The sequence below is a fragment of the Stegodyphus dumicola genome, chromosome 5 (genome assembly GCF_044657685.1).
Source record: "Stegodyphus dumicola isolate Sdum_Otavi_A_Nest chromosome 5, ASM4465768v1".
Lineage (NCBI taxonomy): Eukaryota > Metazoa > Arthropoda > Arachnida > Araneae > Eresidae > Stegodyphus > Stegodyphus dumicola.
The window spans coordinates 121,701,874-121,724,926 of record NC_140772.1 but is presented as its reverse complement, the minus strand read 5'-3'; the positions used below and the strand labels follow the sequence as shown (position 1 = coordinate 121,724,926).

General features: G+C 31.6%; 1 protein-coding gene and 1 non-coding gene across 2 annotated transcripts in view; one reads left to right on the top strand and one right to left on the bottom strand.

Annotated features, from left to right (window-relative positions):
- Positions 1-2,573: 2,573 nt before the first annotated feature.
- The window catches only part of LOC118189481 (trypsin-1-like), a 64,958-nt gene continuing 44,478 nt past the window's right edge, over positions 2,574-23,053 (bottom strand). Inside the window, exons 2-6 of the mRNA XM_085816355.1 lie at positions 20,925-21,010; positions 12,553-12,662; positions 8,944-9,227; positions 5,834-5,985; positions 2,574-4,433 (exon numbers count right to left, since the gene is read on the bottom strand). Of these exons, the coding sequence (XP_085672481.1) occupies positions 4,275-4,433; positions 5,834-5,985; positions 8,944-9,227; positions 12,553-12,662; positions 20,925-21,010 (791 nt within the window). The 3' untranslated portion in view covers positions 2,574-4,274. The remainder of the gene's footprint in view (positions 4,434-5,833; positions 5,986-8,943; positions 9,228-12,552; positions 12,663-20,924; positions 21,011-23,053) is intronic.
- Positions 14,840-14,911, top strand: TRNAD-GUC (transfer RNA aspartic acid (anticodon GUC)). The gene has a single exon. It is a non-coding gene; the product is annotated as a tRNA-Asp (tRNA).

Genomic DNA, 23,053 nt, shown 5'->3' with positions numbered 1-23,053 from the left:
AGCAGAAGTTGAAGCGGATGTACCATGCAAAATTAATCACAAAGGTGAGTTGTACTTCCACGACAATGCAAGACATGGCAAGAACGACCTGGGATACCATTCAGCGGCTTGGGTGGGAGATGTACTCATTAGACCTAGCCCTAACAAAACATTACCTGCTTAATTTCCTGAATAACCACCCGCATGGGAAATCCGACAATAATGCAGGTCTGCAGCACTCATTCACAAACTTATATCTTCTTTCAAGACCCTAAGTTTTACCGCCAGACCATTGAATAGCTGCAGGAACAGTAGCAAAAGGTGTTAAATGCTGATAGAGATGGATTCGAGAGCTAAGGCTGACTAACCTGCGTTGTATGTCTATCTGTTTCTGACGATCAATATTAGCAAGAACATTTTTGGTTACCTTGTATCTCTAAACAAAATTATATTCATATCTTACAGTCTGCTCCAGAATCAAAGATTTAAAATTTAAGGAGCAATTTTAGTCCGTTTCTTAAGTTTAGAAATAACTGGAAAATATATAATATTAACAAAATCTCTCTCTAAAATTTGCGTCTTAAAACTAAAGCTTTTAATATTAGTTCATAATCAAAACGCTATCATACGAGTTCAGCTATTGTTATACAGATTATATGAATTTTCTTATTTGCAAATCAGAGATATATTTTCCATATTTTAACTTCAGTCTCTTTTGGATGACTCTAAATGCTAATTAGCCCAATCTATTCAGATGATGATAGTTTATAACGACATCCCATAATAAAAGTATCAGTACCTTTATGCAAGTTGATCGTTGATTCCGAAGATATTAGTGTGCCAGGCATAAAGATGCATACAACCTTGTGAAGTTCATTTAATAGTTTGGAAAAGAAACCTTCATCAAGATGCCAGGATACCTATGCGAGAGTCTCTGACCTGGCAAACAGTTACCGACTTGCATAAAACTGTCGATATCAATATGATGTCGTCTGCTTTTAAGCAGTCTAGTAAAGAATTATATCCAACAATTATGAATTTGAAACAAGTTAATGACGGTGTTGACGCGATGGTTTGAGTATAGTACGTTTAAAATTACTTTTTGTTTTAAGGTTAAGTGTCATTAATTTTTTTTTCTGTGTGTTTATTCCTTTATGCTACATGAATCTTGCGATTGTGATTTATGTTTCATCCTTTTTTTTAACCGTCTAATATCAAGAGACAGACTTCACCACGGCCACCGGCTCTTCAGGAAATTTCCCGAATTTCCGATGACCCTTACTATGCTATAATAATTACTCTTCGTTTTTATGCATTCCGAAAATTACCTTGGTCTGTTTAAAAATTTGTTATGGTAAAACACTTTTAAAATTTTTGTGCCTTTCCCTTTGTTACACTGATTTCTGGAACTGACAATTTAGTGACATTTTATCCTTTTTGTAAAAGTTCCATTCTACTTCATTCTTCATTTTAGTGAAAGTGGCTGAAGGAAGTTATGTAGCAGCTGTCAGTCACCACACATATTTCTTTGTATTACCAACCGACAGTAAGATTGCCTGAAGTTTTATGGCTGCATTCTGCTGTAATCTAAACTTTCAGTTCCTTCTGAGCGTAGTTTGTCGGTCTACATCTCGACTTAAAAAGTTGTGTTGTTTGTGCAAGTAAGAATGTCGAACGAGAAAAAAGAAAACAAATTAACTTACAAATCAATATTAACAATATAAATATTCATAATGTTTGTTTAATCTGTCAAATCAAATTTAATGAAATATTTAACAATATAAATTAAACTGGAGGTCTTAAAGGGATTGGGGAAAAGGGACAGATGTTAATAAAACTGCCACGGATTTAGGTGTTGACGAGCAAGACGGTGTGAAACGAAGTTCGAAATCGAGTCTTGGTATGCGAAAAGAGCTTGTACTGATAGTTTAAAGGAAAAGAGAAGTGTGAAAGATGGCAAATACGAGAATGTGTATGAGGAGCTTTATTCGTGGTTTAGGTAGAACAGGAAAAAGGAATGCTCATTTCAAGACCCATTTTGGAAGAGAAAGTCCTCAAACTCTCTCTGGACATTCATGAAGGAAATCATGGATTTACTGCTAGTTCTGGCTGGCTAGACACATAGGAGAATAAACTTAAAAAATTCTCATAGATTAAGTGAAAAAGACAGTTGGGATAAAATTTGGGGATAAAATTTACAATTATGTTGAACTGTGAACCGTGTGTGTTGTGTTATGGTCTAAAGTTTCAAATGCTGCCTTCGAAAACACTTGTGTCTACAAAGGAAAAGTTAAAAAGACGACTCAGAGTGAAGGATTAAAAGACGCTAAAGGAATGCTCTTTCAGCTGAAAAAAAAAAGTGCACCTGGCTATGGACATTTTGCTTCCTAGTCGCCTAAGCGATGAAGCTGTACGAAGAAAAAATGACTGTGAGTTTGAGATCCTGCACCTGAACTCTCCGTTTCATATTATTGACAACTGCTAAGCAATGTTTGTTTTCATATACAGAAGCTATGAGGCAAGAATCATCCTTGCACAACTTGCACAAGTTTACAGCAGCAGATAAATAAAAATATGCAACACGTGTAGGAAAATAACGATGTTTTTATTTCAAACATAAAAAATGACATATGAAACAATACATGCATGTAATTATTTGACTAGAGCTTTAAAAAGAATATATATATATAACAATGAAATGTGTACTTGCTTTTAAAATCAGCCGTGGTTACGAAACAAATGGTTTCTTCATTTCACTATTTAAAACATATTATGTACAATAGATGAAATAATGACTAAAATCAGGACTAGCTCTGACTAGAATGACAAAAACACGAATAAAACAATTTTTTAAAAGTAACAAACTTAACAAATGAATAACTTTTAAACTGTATGCAGAGAAATATACAACTGTGTTCGAAGTTTATCTTTTTCAAAAAAAAATTTTTTTTTCGTGTTCTATTTTTCTGACTATTAGGTAACTGAAATTTATCTAAGGTTAAAAAAATATAATCACTTGCAGTTGTGAGAAGAATTCGCTTTTTTAAGAATATAAATCAGAGAAGACCAACTAGAACTACTGAGGTCTTATTTTTAGCTCACAACAAATTTACCGAAATTTATTAGTGCTTCTGTCATTAATTGAAGAATTTTATATCCTCAGATCATTTTTAAAACTCTTGTAAAAATTTCAAGAATATTACTAAAAGTGATTTTAATTAACTAGTTTGTTCCTTATGTGAAACCGCAGAGTTTTCGTTAACCTCCTGTATGACTTTGAAACCTTAAAATTTGACGTAAATATTTTAGGAAAAAAATTACTCGAAATGGATTTTAAGATCCTTATTTTATGCATTTTAACATTTTGCATCTATGTTCTTCGATCTACAATTCTATTAATAAAAATAATTTTAATTGCCTATTACTAGTGCCTTCAAATAAGCCATATTATTTACTCCAGAACATGCTCTTGCAGCAAAAGCATTCCGTCACCACTGACGCCAACACACATCTTCAAATGGTCTTCGTAACTGCAGAAGTTGGTCATCTCTGATCTAGATATTCTGCCGTCTAAATATGCAACTTCTTTGAGATAGTCCAATACTCTGCATAGCATAGCAATTAGTGTTGTGATGATTTGTAACAAAATAAAAAATATTTGATGACCAACAAAGAGAGTTTCGCATCATTTGGTATGTCGAACCAGTCAAAAATATACACTGTCCATTTTTCTCAATTGCAGTCTTCCAACATAATGAGATTTAAAAAAGGTAATCGGTATTAAAAAGTCCATACTCTTTAAGACTTACATCTTGATTTAATATAAATCATTCTCAGTATTTCAGTTATTCCTTCATTAATGTCTAAACTTTTCAATATCTCAAAGTCAGACTTACACGTTGTCTTTATAAGCAGACAACTCAATTTGGTTTGACTGCTAGTGCATTGATTCTAATATTCTTGGACTAAAGTTTTGAACATCACAAATTCTGCCCAAGTATAAAAAGTTAAAAAAAAAAAAAAAAAAAAAAAAAAAAAATTCTTTTTCGTCTACAAATATCAATTTTGACACAAGAAAACATAATATCAATCTCAACAGGAAAAGAAAAAAATTTTCTCCAGTAAGGTATTTTCATTGCACTCCCTCATGTAGTAGTACTACATTTCTGTATGACTCAACTACTTAAAAAGCATATATTCCAACGTTGCTGGAAGATACAAAGGTTCAGCGAATTGGTTACTGGTTTCATGAAAGTATTCACTAAATTTTGATTCCAGCTTATTTCTTTAAGTTTTTAACTGTTTATCTTATTAGCTATCCATTCTAAATGAGAAAGCACCCTCGTATAGATGCCAGGGAGTAAAGGACTTCCACACTGTATTCCAGCAGATACGATTCCAATGACTGTAAACTGGTTGTTCTGCGTCACAAATAACGGTCCACCAGAATCTCCCTAAAATTTAAAATTTTAGAGTTTAAAATTAGGAGTAATTAGAGAAAAATATAAATTAATACAATAATTTCCTAAAACAATATATTCCAACATAATGTATTCTCTTTTGTAGCATTTGCTAGTCCTACAGTTGAAATGGAGATACCATTTTATTTTATAAATTCTTACAACTAATTACAAATGCATGTCTTTTCATAAATGACTTCAAACCTCTAAATTGCAAATTTCTTTCATTATAAAGAAACTAGCGAACTTTTCAAACAAACAACCAATTCGTAAATACATTTTTTTGTTGCCAAATTAGCGTTTTCAGGATTTTAATTAATATTTCGCAAGAACCCGCAACAATAAAAAATTAATATTTCGCTCAACCCGCAACAGTCAATTCCTAAATAATTCCATTTTATTTTATAAATTCTTACAACTAATTACAAATGCATGTCTTTTCATAAATGACTTCAAACCTCTAAATTGCAAATTTCCATCATTATAAAGAAACTAGGGAGCTTTTCAAACAAACAACCAATTCGTAAATGCAAATTTTTTTTGCCAAATTAGCGTTTTCAGGATTTTAATTAATATCTCGCAACAACCGGCAAAAATAAAAAATTCATATTTCGCTCAACCCGCAACAGCCAATACCTAAATAATTTTTTTGTTGCCAAATTAGCGTTTCAGAGTTTTTAACATCTCGCAACAACCCGCAGCAATCAATAATTAATATCTCGCGCAATCCGCAACAACTAATGCGTAAATGATTTTTTGTTGACAATATAGCGTTTTCAGAGTTTTTAATTAATATCTCGGCACAATTCTTTTTTTTTTTTTTTTCTGTTTAAATTACTTATTACTGCTTAAGAAAAAACTGCTAACGACTCGTTATATAAAATAAACTTCTGTTCAGCTTATTAAAAATATTAACTGTTGTTTTTTTATTATTTAAGAGCATTTTGCATAAACTTTCGCGAAATACGTTATCTACAATTGAATATTTTAAACGTTAAAATTAAATTGTAGTTTGCAACAGTCAGCAACATACTAGATAAAATCACCGAATAATGATCATTCAAACTCAAAATCTTCTGCTGGATGCGGTACTAATAAGCTGTACGGATGTTTCTGTAGTTTCCTCGATTTAGAATGCAAATATCACCTAATTTTCTTGGTTGTTTGTAAAGATGAAATGTAAAAAGATGTATACTCAACCATATGTTTCTTTGTTTTTGTGCTTTTACAAAACGAACTTTTTACTTTAGTAAATATGTTTTTGTTCCTTATGGAAACAATATCATTGGTTTAATTCATATTAACAATAGTTATGACAATTGTCACATTTATTTTGGTAAGGAAGTTGAGCCTCTTAATATAGATGAGTAGAGTTTAGACAAAAATGGGCATACTTGACAGGAATCTTTTCCTCCTTCCCTGTATCCTGCACACAGTTGATTTTCTTCAAGTGGATAGCTATGTCCTGCTTCTCCAAACATTTTTAAGCAGACTCCATTGGATAACACGGGAACTTTCACTTTCTGCAAGACGCTCTTTTTATAGCCTGAGAATAATAAAACAAGTGTGATTATCATTTTTATTTTATAATACCTTTTTACCCCAAAAGGGAGGTTAGTCCCAAAAGAGATATTAGCCCCTAAACGGCATTTTACTTTGAAACAATATAAACGGCGTATCATTTTTCAAATGGCTGCCACTAAATATTATCCCCCTGTAAAATATTTAATCAAATTAAATAATGAAGAATCTCCATGAATGTATGCACGCATGTTCTTCACAGTATGAAAAAAACAACGACACCTAGAACCACCAAATTTTCAATAGCGTAGTCCTCCACTTGAACAGGGATACCTGGAATCCCGAATTTTGAATTTCGAATTTGTTTTACTTAATTCATGTTTTTTAAAACTTTAACGCATTTTTGATCGAGAAGTGGCAACACTGTACGGAAAAAAACACTTTTATTTTCAGGGCGTGAGACTGTCTATCAAAAATTCTAAAGATATGCTGATTTTAAATATTTTGTGATTTTTTTTTTTTTTTTTTTTTTTTTTTGCTGAATCGAATTTCATATGGAGAGAGTGCCAAGAACGGAATATTTAATAAATAAAGTAAACGCAAAAAAGGTTAACAATAAAAAGACAAAAAAAAAAAAAAAAAAGTTCGTAAAGTCATCTTAGTTAGAAAACTGAACACTGATATGACAAACTGAGAAGGGGGGGGGAGAAAGGAAAAGAAAAGTGTATGCCAACTGCCAACACTTAACGCTGCGTTGGGAATTCTAAACTTATCTACTATGCTACTTTTAAAATTTTTGTAATTTATTTTACTGTTGAATTGTATGGAATGATTTAAAAGCAGACTGGCAGACCGTGAGCTCAGCGAGAGCGTACAAAACCAACCTTAACAAACCCTTTTAGGTTACCGTTAAAAATCTGAAAGCTTTCAGAAATTTTTTTATATATAATTTTATTTTATTTATTTGCTTGTTTATTTTTTTGTACTACAGCTGATTCTTAATTTCATCTGTACTATTATTTTTTATTTCAGAATTTGGGAAAAAAAATCATTTTATAATTTCTGCCTGATTTTCGTAATATGTAATTATTTCCAAATTTTGCTGACTAATACTTTAAAATTCAACAGCTTGTGAACTAATATTGCCAAATTTATCATAATTTGAAAAGTATGCCTTTTCCACGTAAAAGGTATAAATGCAATTTGATTTAACCTAAGCATCATAGAAATCTTTAGCCGAATTTTAAACTGAATTAAAGGCTTTAATTACAGTAAAAATATTACTGAAATTCCGAAAACTTCATCGAATCATTTCTGAAATTTGTTAATAGTAATTCCAGTTCATTCTCTTCTGAGGATATCAAATGAACTAGATATTACCCTTATTTTTGAAAGCTGATATTTTTCGCTAGTGTATATCGTTTCCAATGGAGTAAATTCCGCTATTTTTTTTCGTAAAATTGAATTCATTAACAATGAAAATGCCTCTAATTTTAAAACTATATTTAAAATTCAAAGATATCTTTAAAAGCATTGCAATTTCCTGGTGTTATTTAAAAATATTAAATAATTTAAATAATTGTAATTATAAAAGTTGCAAGGTTGCTACTGTATATGAAAACTAAAGTTAAATTCTGCAGACCCTACTAGACGAAACAGCGAGTTATCGCTACGTCTTAAATCATCACAAGCTCTGAAGAAGATTAAAAAAAAACTTTTTATTTACATTTTTTCTTTTTCTTTCAGGCTCAAATCATTTCGCCTAGGCATTTTCGAAGCATTACAAGTTACGACCACAGTAAATTAAAAATTGTTTTTCCCAGTGATCCGCTCGAATTCAGAATTTCTGTTTTATCCAGCAGAAAGTCGATCTTTCTCTTCGTGGTTACAAGCAAATGCTTTCTGGGTTTCAGTGATCACTCTGTTTTCTATTCAAAGACTAATAATATACAATAACACAAGAAAGCATTTCATGAAGTTTTCTAAAAACCTTTCCGCTGCATATTAATAGAGATTTGCAACACCGGAGTTCTTCGACACGAAGTACAATTTCCATCGAAACTGATTATCGTGTTACTTATTATAAAAAGGTCTGAATGTTTTGAGAATTAATTACAAAAATCATGCACGAGTTTGCAGTCAATTTCATAATGATTCAATAATGTTTTTAAAATGATAGCAAATTATATAGCTGAACAGGCTGGTGCTGGCAAGTTAACTTCCTGCAAACTTAATTAATATGCGTATTCCGATGGGAAGACTTTCGACTGAACTTCCATATCCTAACAGAGAAGGAAGGAAAACTAACCTCACCACCTTTCCTTAGGAACCAGAGAAACAATCACTCATTTATAATGCCCCTACAAGACTGCTTTTGTTAACCTAAGATAAAGAAATTCAGTTCCTTTCAGTTCCATTCCGAACAATGAGCTTTGCCAACAGTGTCTGACAAGGTTCTGAAAAAGGTAGAACCTACACTTTTCATAGAGGGAGTGTTAGTAGATCTAAACTGGACGAATTTCTACTAAACCTTTTAGCACTACAGCACTAACTGAAGGATAAATAAGCCACGACAGTCAACAAGTTAAACGGATCAACTACAAACAGCTTTGAAGGGTGCCTCTTGCCAATCTGAGTTTTATAAGCGGCTAAGATGAGTTTAATAAAAGAGGGGTTTACTATTGATTAGTATGTATTTGTTTTGGTTCCTGAAAATTTGACCGTGATAAGCGGCTCATTTTATTAACATGTGAGTTTAATAGGCTGCGGGTACTGTCAAAACCATACTTTTCGGAAACAAATGATGAAATTTAAATGTCAGTAGGAACAGGAGGACTGTGTTTAATAAAAAGGATTATTAGGTTTAATATATTCTTTCTCTCCTCGTTCGTACGATTTTTGTTAATAACAATGCTTTTTCTAGGATTGTAAGAATTAAAATTGCTTTAATATTCTTATTTTGCTGTGGGTTATTAGGACTCACCGTTTGGTAGCATGGACGTCTGACCCCATCCAGCTACAGTTGCATTCATTCCTGTAACATCTGTGCCTGGAGATGGAAGACAGGCAGGCCACACATTCTCGTTAAAAACGGCATCTTTCTTCAGTCTCAGTAAGGCAATGTCATTGCTTTGGCGATAAGGCTCCTGGTACTGCGGATGCGTGACAAGGCTCTCAACTCCAATTTCTTGGTGATTTCCTGCATTTGTGGATACATCATATTCTCCAAGACGAGCTTTCAAAAAAGGCAAGTACGACTTTCTGTACCTATGATGAAAAATATTTTAAGTTTCATTGCCCTGTCCTTTCAGAAGCTAATTGCAAGCAATGCTACAGTAGGATAGATTCGAAAATATTACCTTTATGTGCACAATCTAAGTAGATCTTAAATTTGGATCTTGTCCCTTTCTGTATGTCTCTACATATAATAAAAGAAAGAATCTGTTTGTGTGTCAATGTGTGTGTCTTTCTTTTTCGCGCTGCGAGTAAACTAATAGTAGGCGATTTTTTTTTTCGAAATTCGAATTCGAATTTTCTTTTATTTTATGTTTTGTGACGAGATCGCGTCATTTTGAGACATAATGGGCTATAGGAAAGCGAGATTTTACTCTATACACTCCATTTTTACATCGCCATGAAACGTAGGCACTTAGCTATTTTACGAACTTAAAATAAATTTCGTGTTTCAATAAATCGATTAAATACGAATTTATTTAACAAAGTGACCTTAAAACCTTTTCAACGGGATTTTTTTCTAAAAAGTTTATTTTTAAAAATGTACTGTTTATTTTTCTTTGATTTTTGGACACGTTAAACTTTCATCCTTGCGACTGCTTTTACAAAAAGAAATTTGGAAAAATGATAATATTTTGTATGTTTAAAAAATTTTTTAAATGAAGCTTCCGAGTACACTTCTCACATCTCACATCTTTAAAAATGTGATTTTGGCAACAATTTTCCTCTTATTCTTGTTGATAGATTTTTGATGAGATCGCATCATTTTGAATAGTTTCATTCTTTTAGAAATATGGGTTTGGCAACAATTTTTCATCGTATTTCTTATGTCACTGTTTTTAAGAGATTGGCATATTTCATTGTCATTTTTTTATATATATAATACATTTTTATTGATTTTTTTTGATAAAGTTTGTTCTGCAGAGTAAAATTCTGCGCGGAATTTATTGTTTTTTGAGTTTTTTTCATGTTATTTTTTGCTTATTTCACAATTTGTAAGATATTGAAAAGTTTTACATGATTTTTTTTCTTCAACGGAAAGTTGGTTAATTTTTTATTAGGATAATTAATATTTGTATTAAGGTTATAGCTTATTTCATTGTAATTTTTTTCTCTTGATAATATAAGATAAACTATCATTAATTACACTTTGCTTTTGAGAATTTTTTGTTTTTTGTATTCTTTTATGTGATTTATTGGTCATTTCACTGTCTTTAAGATATTGAAAAGTTTTGAGTGATTTTTTTAGGAAACAAAGTTCTTAACCTCCTTTATAGCATTTGAGTTAAGATTTTGCAAAGGGAAGTTGGTTACTTTATTTATTAGGATAATTAACGTTTGTATTAAGGGATATTGCGTACTTCATTGTAATTTTGTTATACGTAATAACTTTTTTTTTTTTTTTTTATAAAGTTGTTCTGCAGAGTAAAATTCTACGCAGTTTTTAAATTTAACAGTTTGGTGTTCCCTTCAGCCATTTTCCAAGTACATTTAAAAGCTAGACGAAGGCTGGCAGCGAAGCTGCTAGTATATAATATAAAAATATGTAAATGAAAATTATAATTTGAACTAACGGTAACGCTTTAATTTTACCTCTCTGTTCTAAAAATCATGATAACTTCTGTGGATTGCGTCACTTCTACATCAATCTATCTTGTATGGCCTGCGCATCGTTGATGACGTAACTTTGAGAACTGAAACTTTTCTAATTGAAACCGAGAACTTTCTCTTAACAGACTGCCATATTGTATAAATGCGCATTTAGCTTGTAGCTCTGTTGGCGCTTGGATGCTGTTTCATTTTGCTGTGCATTGTCGTGCTGCTAACTAGGCCATTATTTAAAATGTGATACTCTATATAAAATTGGGGTGTGCGTATTGCGCTCATGATCATATGTAATGAGAAATATAGTCTCGATAATTAGTTCTTGTCCAGCAATAAAGTTTGTGTTTAGTTCGGCTACGTCCGTCTACAGGTCTTTCCTTCGAGTGTCATCTCTCCGAGGTATAATGCAGAGAACCATCATCAATCCGTTGCATCTTACTCCAAAATTTTATTACATAATATATTACATATATATATATATATATATATATAATTTATTTACTAAATAATATTGATTATATTATCTCCTAAGATTAATTACATATATATATATATATATTGTATGTTGTTGTAAATTTCTGGAAATACTTAAATCATTTTGATTACATTGCTGTAATATTATGTCATTAGTTTATTTTTTAAAGTAATTTATGATTTTAAGGTAATAGTTTTAAGGTTTATATTGTAAGTAATTTAATTTGTGTTCACATATTTTCCATATGAGAGTTTATATTTTATATGGCATTGTACATCTTTCATTTCTGAGTCCAACAACATTTAAATTGTAAAAATAGTCAACTAGATCGCAAAATATGAGCAAAAATGCTCCTGATGGATCTTGTCGACATTTGGCGAATTCTTGCTAACTTAGTACTTTCTGAATATTTGAAAAATTGCATTTTCGAAGCCGTAGTAAGATTTTCTCCATAAGTTTCCAAAACCGATGCAACACCTTATAAATAAGGCCTGAAAGTTAGAGAAGTCAATTGTTAAAGTAGCTTTGTTCAGGTCTCTAGATAGACAGTGTTGCTAGTGACATCAGTCACGATATTTCTACGTGCAGTTGTTTCATTGAACTTTGGATTCTGGCAACAGAACAAAAAAAAAAAAAAAAAAAAAATGTGAGAATGATATGCTTATACAACCATTTTATGATGAATAACGTAATAAAATGTGTACACAGGCGCAGCAAGATCTGACAGCAGTGCAAAAAAGTTAATTGCGTTTTAGAGTCATTTTGGGAATTTACGATATTTCTTGTGCGATGGGTCGGCTACGTCATCTGTGTCCGTTAGCTCAGATAAACTCCAGTGGGAACGGCCCTTTATTAGCTCATATAAACCCTAGTGTGAATGGCACTTTAGAGACGAAAGATTTTTCTTCTAAGTTTTTCCGATCCCTTAAGAGATGAACTTAGTTCTCCTTAGGTTATTTGTAACCGAAACAGCTTGCCGCGCCCTTGCATCAAGGTATTAAAAACGTTATTTCGGGACATACCTAGCGTCGTTCACTGAGAAATGTAGTTAGACAGTGAGTCCATCGCTTGTTACCGTGAAGGCAATTGCCTTAAATTTGTGAAACAATGTGAAGGAAGTGGTCTTAAACTAGTCTTAAATTAAAGGTAGTAACCTCAAACTAGTGCAACTGTATTTAATTTAGAATATTACATAACCAGCAGCATATAGATACCTTGTGTGATGTGATTTTTACTCTCAATACACATTTAAAATTAAAACATGGTTAAAATACTTACTCAAACACGCAGTGTGCAGCAGTGAGTAACCATCTTTTATTAAGTAAAACTGCACCGCATTTGTGAAGTACTTGAATTGCCCCAGGTTCTTCGGGACCTCTTAAAGAAACCTATTGAAATTACAAAATAATTTTTTACAGATCTTCAATTTAGTTAAGAGAAAAAAATTATTTTAAGGACAGTAAAGACATCCAGTTTTAAGGTTAGTAAAGAGATTTATTTTGAGGGCCGTAAAGACATTTAGTAGAAATTCAAGACATTCAGTTTTTTGTCGTTATTTAAATGCTCCACGTATAGTGCAAATAATATGGTCGTTAGTAGAGGGTGTATGTCGTATTCACCATGCTGTTGAGTTCATATTCGAATCACTAAGAAAACATGATCATTTTTAATATAATATTTTTTTTTTTAAAGAGAGACTGCCTATCGAAAACCCTCCCGAATGATATTATTTGAAATGAGGGGTAAGAGACTTCTGGATTTCATCACTCGGAAGTTTTTGGCCAATGGTAAGAAGGTTAGATTAATAGTTCTGTCGTACAATATTTGAAAAAATAATTTTAATCCACATAACTACATACAATTCTAAATAAAAGCGACTTCTATTAGGCATAAATGATCGTGAGACTATCTTATAGAATAGTTATAGTTAATAATGTGTTATTAAATAATAGCAAAGCTACAAAGTTTCAATTGTTGATCACTTTTCAAATTGTTACCACCAAAGCATTATTGTTCTGTATTATGTTTAAAGAAATTAAATAACGAAGAATCTGCATGAATCTATACATGTTTCTCATATTGTGAAAAATCAACAGTACCTAGAGCCATAAAATTTTGAATAACCTAGTCCTCCGCCCGATCATGGGCACTTGGAAGCCTGACTTTTGAATTTCGTATTTGTTTTATTATCTATTTTATATTTTATAAAACGTTAACGAAATTTTGACTACAAACTAGCTATTTCAAAGCGAGCAGTGGCAACACTGTACGGAATAAAACGTTTTATTTCCAGCGCGTGAGACAGTCTATCAGAAGTTCTGAAGATATGCTATTTTTAGATAATTTGTGATTTTGCTGTTGAATCGAATTTAATGTGGCGTAAGCGCCGAGAAGGGGTTATTTAATAAACAAAGTAAACACACAAAACTTTAATAAAAAGACAAAAATAAATAAACAAATAAATAAGGTTTGTACAGCCATCTTAATAAGGAAATTGAACATTGATGTGATGAAATGAAAAGAACTGAAAATTGTATGCCAACACTAAAAGCTGCATCGGGAATTCTAAACGTATACTGCTATACTGCTTTCAAAATTTTTGTAGTTTTGCTGTTTAACTATACATGTCGTAAGTGCCGAGAAAATGATGCCTGATAAAGCTAAAAAGACAAAAAAAAATGTTGAGTGAGAGCGTAAAAAATCTTAACAAACCATTTGGGGCTACCGTTAAAATCTTGGTCAACTGACGTATGACGAATCTTTGTCAAAAAAAAAGCCACCAAGTAGGATTATTTCTCTTACAGTTAGAAGTCGCAATTATAAAAGACGGTAATTACGCTAACCAGAGTCGTAGCTAGGGTTTTCAGCGCCCAGGGACAACTGAAGATTTCGCGCCCCCTACTGCTTGCCAAGGATGGAAAATATTTAATTCTAAAATGTCGTAACATCAGTTTGGCGCGCCTTGGGTTCTGCGCCCGGGGACAGATGCCTCCCCTTGCCCCCCTCTAGCTACGCCCCTGAACGCTAACGATAAATTAAATTATTAAAGAAGGAAAAAAATAATAAAATATTTATATATTAATTGTATTATTCGTATTATCCTAAGGTATTGTTTCTTATTTCCTCTGATAACATACGAAACGTATTTCCAAACTTTTGTTTCGTTTAAAATTTAGCCTATTTATAATAGGCTAAATTTTGTTTCCATAACCGGCACTTGGCGAAATTGCGGATTTGTTTACATCGGAAGTGAGCTTACATGCGCCAGAATATGGTAACCCTGATAATTGTTGCAACCCACACAGGGAATTTTCCTGAATTATTTTGAATTTTTTCTGAATTATTATTATTTTGTTGGAAATTAAAAGCTATTACTATGAACTACTATACTAATTAGAGTGCTGTGATTTAAAATAATAACCTTAGAAATGTATTGCACGTTTGTAGTCAACTTATATTGCGCACAGAAGCACAATATTTATCTTTCTGTAACAGTCGAAAGAGTGAAAAAATTGCTTTCGTGTACTTTATCTACACTTCCAGTTTTTAGGCAAAGAATATCGAGTCCTCGGTAGTATAGTGGTCAGTATCCCCGCCTGTCACGCGGGAGACCGGGGTTCGATTCCCCGCCGGGGAGGTACTATTTTGCTAAAAACGTCTGACGTGTAATCAACGGAATATTTTTTGCCGAATATTTATTTAACAAGGTACGTGGTAAAAAAAAATCCATACTTCTTTTTACATTTTTCTTTTATATAATATAATAAGGCACTTTTTTTAAAACACTCCCCATATGAACATAATTACGTGGAAATGCTCTTAACCAAGGTAAAATTCTTAGAATTTATATTTATTCTTTAGTAAAATTCTTAGAATAGTAGACATTAGCAGTTTCAATTCAAAGATTTTAATAAATAAATATTTAAATAAACAGTATTAATGCCAATAAAGATTTCAATATAGACGTTGAAAACAATAAGTTGTTTGAAAACGATTTTTTTTTCCACCTGCAGTCTTCCTATTTGGGAATCTAATTAGTGGATAAAAACAAAATGAGGTGCAAAAGAAAATATCCTCTAAAATTTTTATTTTACTGACATTTATTAAAAACCTCATATCATTATTGAAAATTTATTATTATCGTTATTATTATTATTATTAAAAGGCTGCACACCATTACTAATATTTTTAAAACCGTACGGTTATTAAGAACTGTATCCATTAAATATTTATGAGTGAAATTTGATGTTCTCAGTTTGATTATAATAAAGCTCTTGAAAGATTTTATTCTTATAATTTAGAAGTTAATATATATTATCCTTTTATAAATACGAAGGGTAGATGAATCGATGAAGAGAGGTAAATCGATGACTACAAATACTCAGTTTATTAGATTGAATATACATAATGTGGATAAAATTTCGGTAATGTGAAGTAGATCAGATACAAGAGCTTATGATTTCTTTTTCCATAATTAGCATCAGTGACTTGCAGGTCCTCTTGCTTTAAACTTTATATAGTAATAAAATACAATAAAACAATGCAAGCACCCAGACAGCAAAGGAAGCATTAAAAAGAGAATAGTATCTTGCTGTATTATGTAAAGAAATATTGAAATTGTTTAATTTCGCACATCGCCTTATTACCATTAATTATTAATAAAAGTTTCGGTTTTGATATTATTGCATATAAATGTTTTGATTTTCCCCTTTGTCATTATGTACGTATCCATCATATGCGTTATAGAGAAATCATTTGATAACTATTAATTTTGGGAAGAGTAACTTTAGAATGATTTAACTATGGACATTTTACTTTTTTTAGGGGGGAGGCTCTATATTTTCCTTTTTTTTTAATAATTTAAAAGGAAGACTGATTGTATTAAAATCAAAATTTTATCCTACTATTTATTAGTGTTTTTCATATTAACTGTTAAATATTATTCTGCCTAGAATATCTCTACGGTTTTAAATTTCTGTATAATAGAGTGGTTTGTCGGTGAACAAATCTGCAATAAAAGGAAAATTTACTTAGGACTCAATAATTCATTACTGAATTGCTATAGTATTTAAAAATGTATCTGGCTAAAAATCATCGAAAAAGGTATTGTTCAAAAATTTTTTAATTAAAATAATTGTTAATTTATTTGCATAAATTGCCAGTTCTATAAAGGGCTTTTCGATGGTTTAAATTTATTCTGCATTGGTTATAAACCCGTTAAGAGCACATTTTTCTGTAACTGCCGCATTACAGAGTTAACAGTTACAAATTTTTTTAATTATTAATTTTGTGAATTCATAATTCTGCTGCATTTATAGTGTCTAGTTTATTCTCTTGGCACGTTGAGCACCAGAACTTAGCAGATATTTGTCAAAATTCATAGGTTTAAAAAAATCATTATTGATTTTTATTGAAAAGCATAGGCGTTTAATAATCTATGTAGAGGTTTCATATTTGCGTACCTGTTTTATAATTTGTATGATTCTCGGAGAACTTGGGTTTGAAACGCTCTTCGTAGTTATTTTCCTCCAAATTACAATCTTCACACGTATTCTGAGGTATTTTAAATGCTCAAATATTTCTCCGAAGTATCAGTTTCATTGTTAGATAGTTCACGAGAAATTCATTTGTAAAAGCTGCGTAACATTATGATAATTTTGATTTGAATTCGATTCCCTGTAGCCAGGACTGATAGTGCCGCCTGCATCAGGTGGCAGAATTTTGGATTTGCGGCGTTTGCACTGGGCAGCAAAAAGTCTATCGCCAGTCCTGCCTACAGCAGAAAATGCTTACTTTATATGCTTTTAATATGTTTTTATCTAGACGCTTCTCGAATAAGAGCAAGTTTCATTCAGAAAGTCCTCTATATATCCTTCGTACAAAAAGTCCTCCGTGAAATTACTCTTTTTTTTAGACAGGTAATATTTCCCTCTTTTGTCTAATTAGCTAATCGAACCTATGTATTGGGATATGAATGCGTACCAGGAATCACGGGTTTTTAGTAACTCTACCAGAAAGAACTGGGAAACTATACTATATATATTTAAATAGCAAATTGATTATTACTAACGTTTCCCTCAATTCTGACGGAACAGGAATGTACTGTTCTCTTCTGATGCAAGATCATCAGATGATACACAGCAGAGTAGGGGCTGTTGCTGAGTTTGCTACCTGGAGCGGTCCCTAAATTTGTCGCCCCTTTTGATATGCACACAAATAACTTAAAAAAAAAAAAAAAAAGTGTTGAAACTAAATGTAGGGAAGCAAATGAAAACTTTGCATCTATTTCTGAAGAAAAACTTTAAGTTCAACATTTTAAAAATTATATTATTATTTTGCTTGTGTTGTTGTTCGCAAACTCATCAACGACATTTTGATTTTGCTGTTATGTAGATAGCAGTAAGAGAGAAAGGCAAAATATACATTTGTAGTTCTTAAAAACTTCTTAAATAAATTTTATTTAGAAAATTCTTCTCACAGTTAACAACAGTTACAGGAACCGAAAAGAAAGTTCGGACTAGCATTACAATATCTGGAACTTTGTTCTGGAATTCTATTTTTAAATAAATTACAAAAATTCAAATGAACTGAGCTTCCACGTTCCCATTCGATTTTCCAAAGCAACAACGGAAATCAAATTCTGAAATACTTCTTTCTTCACTAGGAATTCTTTCTTATTAATGCCACCGTAATCATAATTTGTTTGATATTCATAATTTGCATTCAAAAGTTTCGACGGAATAGGAAAGTTCTAACAAAAGCATGTAGAAATCACGTGGTGGTTTCTTTGAATACTTTAAACTAGAGTAAGAGCTCTTTTCTTGTTAATTTAATTCCATATGGAAACTTGGTATCTAATTATTCTTCGCCTGCCTCGAATATACACCCGACTAACCCCCCGTAAAATATTGTTTCACGAAAAAAAAAAAAAAAAAAAAAATGCCGCCCCGAAGTGAGAACTGAATTGATTGAATGAGAAATATATCTCTAATCAAATTCGAAGAAATAAGTTTAAACGAAATGCAGCAAAAATGTGTATAATTTAATAGGCTGTATAAGAAAAACATGTGGTGTCCACATCAGATATTTTTTAAAATCTACATTAAGAAAGGCAACAAAAGGAAACATTATGTGCAAATTGTTGACAACTCGTGTCGTTTATTTGCAGTGAACATTTCAGTTTTTCGTATTTTCTTACTTGTACACTGTGGTAAATTTATGCCCTACAAAATTGCAAGTTTGTTGATCAATGTATATTTGACAAGATTACTAATTGTAGATAAGATGCTTTTCTTTGAAAATAAGAATACTAGAAAGTTTACTTTAAAAATAAGAAATAAAGTAATAAGAATAAAAAAAATTTTAATACTGGAAAGTCAAAATGCAAACTTAAATTCTGAATTAATTAGTTTAATGAAATTTAAAAAAAATTACGATTAATAACATAAATTTCAAAATCAGTTAATATTGAATTGTGAAAAAATTATTTAAATACTTCGAATTTCCTTTCATTAATAAGGATTTGTCTTACACAGAATATTCGGAAGCACATTAATTTTCTTACCAATTTACCTTAACGATGTAATTCCATCCAAAGTTTCTTAATGTAAAGGTCCAAATTAAAATATAAATAATAATAAAAAAATACTTTCAGCAATTAAGATTTTTTTCCTTATTTGTTTAAGACATGAAATATTATTGAAGTTTTTGAATTAAAAAATAAACTGCAAAATAAGTTAACTTGAAAATGCTAAAATGTTAAATGCTTAATATTTAACAAGCATAGAGGCGTTCAATATTAAATAATTATTACAATATATCTATATTATCTATAGATCTATATTATCTATAGATCTATATTATCTTATACATTTAATGTATTATTATTACATTAAATGTATTATTACATTAAATCTAAATTACTATTACATTAAATGTATTATTACATTAAATCTAAATTATTATTACATTAAATCTAAATTATTATTACATTAAATCTAAATCGCTTTTTCTCTTTGTTCATGTATTCACATATTTCTTTCTTTTTCTTTTTTTTTTTCCCTGAAGTAAAATCCCTTGATATGTTAATTCAAAATGTTTATTAGCCCGTAAGGAACTTTATTATATTAGTCTCGAAACACCAGTTTACGCTGAATCACTTTAAACGGTGTAACGGTGTATCACTTTTCAAATTGTTGCCACCAAATATTATCGCCCTGTATTAAAGAAATTAAATAATGACAATTTACATGAATGTATGTATGTTTCTCGCATAGTGAACGGTCCCTAGAGCCATCAAGTTTTGAATAAAGTAGTCCTCCACCCTCCGAACATGGGCATCTGGAAGCTTGAACTTTGAATTTATTTTATTATCTATTCAATATTTTTTAAAAATTTATCGAATTTTTGATTAACTAATTCAACGATTACAAAGCAATTAGTGACAACACTGTGCACTGTGTAGAAAAAAAAAACTTTTTTTTTCTCCAGCGGGCGAGACTGTTTGTCAGAAATTCTAAAGATATGCTGTTTTTAAATATTTTGTGACTTTGCTGTTTAATGGAATGTCATGTGGCGTAAGCGCCAAGAACGTGGTATTTAATAAATAAAGAAAACACACAAAATGTTGATAATAAAAATTAAAAAAAAAGAGTTTTGTAAGGCCATCTTTTAGTAAGAACATTGATATAGTTAGTTAGTTAGAACACAGATGCGATGAACTGAGAAAAGAAAAAAAAAAAAAAAAAAAAAAAAAATAGAAAATTGGGGGGGGGAATAGAAAAATATCTGCCAACACTTAACGCTGCATCCGAAATTCTAATCGTATACTGCTATGCTGCTTTTAAAATTTTTGTAATTTTGGTGTTGAATTGTATGTGGCGTAAATCGAAGAAAATGATGCTGGTTAATAAAGCTAAAGAGGGGGGGGGGAGGATTAGTAGGAGTTAGTGTAACAGCAGCCTGGTTGACTGCGAGCGCAGCGAGAGCGTAGGAAACCTTACCAAACCCTTTTGGTCGACCGTTGAAATCTGAAAACTTTCAGATTTTTTTTTAAGAAATACTTGTATAAATATTTGCTCATACTTCTGGCAAGCAAAATATTTTAAAGTGAGACTTCTTCAAATATCACATAAAGGAAAACGTTAAACATTGCGAAAGAACTTCGTAAATTTAAATAAATGTGCTATCATAAGACAGGCGACAATAAGAATCATTTGGAATTTTTATAAGAACGTATACTTTTGAAATTCCGAGTAGTATGCTTCGAAGTTAGGTTTAATAATTAGCAATGGGGCGTCCATCAGAAACACTGAATTTTTTATTTTTGAAAGACTTCAAAATGCCGCCTTAAAATGATGTTAGTTGTAAAAGAAAGTGATAGCTCGGTACGCGTGTTTTGTTTAGGATCTTGGTTCAGCATTTTAAAAAGAAACTATAGTACTCTCATGATGTTTAAATATTGTATTAAAAATTGTCAGCAGTTTTTGGAAATGTAAATTTTTTAATCATAGTTTTACATACGGCAAAGAATTTAGTTTAATGTTTCCAGAAGAGATTCAGAAAAGGTTTATTTAATTCTTATTGCTGTCATTGATTAGGAAAACATAATAAGCAAAAATGTTTTTACAATCTTTAAATTTCTAACTTACTAGAAAAGGAAATTCTCCTTTTTCGGCATTTTCACCACCAATGATTTTTGATCTTCGATGAATTGGCTTACCACACTGATGTCTAGCTGTAGGGAAAATAAAAATTATACCTTATAAAGTAACAGAAATTAGAATTTGTTTTTTCTCTCTACATATTTTATAGTTTTATAAATTAGTTAAAATATTAGACACCAAATGGCACCATAACTTTGAATTTTATGAGTGAAAACTTGTTAAACGCGTCTCATAAACCTTAGTATTATTAATGCTATTAGTTTTGTAAACATTTTAAGCAACAGATGGCGCCAGAGCTTTGACTACTAAAAGCCCCTGAAAGCGGCTTCAAATTTGTAAATGAAACGGTAGATACAATTTCAGATTTAAAATTCTTAATCTTTCCTAAACTGTGTGAAACATAATACTCAACTCAGAGCTTTCGGTACATCTAACGCATGGCAAACTGCTAGAATAAATTTAATTCTTTATTTTTATCTACAGAGCTTAAATTGCGCCGGTACTTCTTAGTTTTTGGGATAAATCATAATTCTAGTCAGAGCGCACCGGAGCCCTAAATAAGAAGGCTCCGGCGTTTACGTAGCAGATTTATTTATTTATAAAATTATTTAATTATTTACCTATTTTAATAGTAATAATTAATTAATTTTATTTAATTAAATAATAATCATTAATTAAATAATAATTGATAAATACTAATTATTAAAATAAATTAAATAATAATTACTTTCGTAATAATGAACTATTTAATTTTTTAAATATTAATGATTTTTAATAGTCATTTTATTTATTTATTTACTTTTGTTCTTCTTTGCTGACGGTCTTCCATAGAGCTCCTGTCACTTCTAATTTTAGAAATTAAGCCCTGCTTATCTAACTGAAAACAGTAGGCTACCAATTTATTTTGCTTTTCGTTTTTATTTCCTTGTACGAAGTAAAAAGGAAGTATTGTGATCGCAAAAAGTTTCAGGCATCATATTTCAACGCAAATATCCATTTTCACCGCTATCGAATGCAATTTAACGATGTTTTGCATGACATCTGTACCTAAGGACACGATAAAGGACTCTTTTCCCCCAAAAAATTGTAAAACTAATTTAAAATGAATTCTAAAGAGAATTTTTTGTGACGTCTGTGCGTACATACGTATGTATCTCGCATAGCTCAAAAACGAGTAGCTTCAGAGCGTTGAAATTTTGTATATAGGACTGCTATAACATGTAGATGTGCACCTTGTATTTTGGTTGCAATCGGGGACACCAAAAATATATAAATATATGTATATATACACTTTTAGACCCACACACACACACACACACACACACACACACAAAAAAAAAAAAAAAAAAAAAAAAAAGACTCACCAAGAAAGAGTTATTCGAATTGGACGAAAATCGGTAAAAGTGATGTACATGTGCAGAAAAACAAATGATTACAGTTTGAGAAAAATTGGATGATTTATTGAAGTGATAGAGCTTCGCAAAGTGAAAAAGTCAGTAACGCGTTTGTCCACCTCTAGGCCTTATGCAAGCAGTTATTCGACTTGGCATCGATTGATAGAGGTTGCGGATGTCCTCCTGAGGGATATCGGGCCAAATTCTGTCCTACTGGCGCATTAGATCGTCAACATCCCGAGCTGGATGGAGGATCGTGCTCATAATGCTCCAAACGTGCTCAATAGGAGAGAGATCCGGCGACCTTGCTGGCCAAGGTAATGTTCGGCAAGCACTAAGGAAAGAAGTAATGCAGTGTGGGGACGGGCATTATCTTGCTGAACTGTAAGCCCAGGGTGGCGTGACATGAAGGGCAACACAACGAGCCTTAGAACTTCGTCGACGAACCGCTGTGTTCTAAGGTTGCTACGGATGGCAACCAAAGGGATCCTACTATGAAATGAGATGACACCCCAGACTATCACTCCTGGTTGTCGGCCTGTCTGCCGGAAGGCAGTCAGGCTGGTATCACACCGCTGTCCGGGGCGTCTCCAGACTCGCCTTCGCTAGTCATCGGGGCTCAGTACAAAGTGGGACTCATCACTGAAGACTATTCTACTCCAGTCAGTGACATTCCAGTGCGAATGAGCCCGACACCACTGCAAACGGGCTTGATGTTGT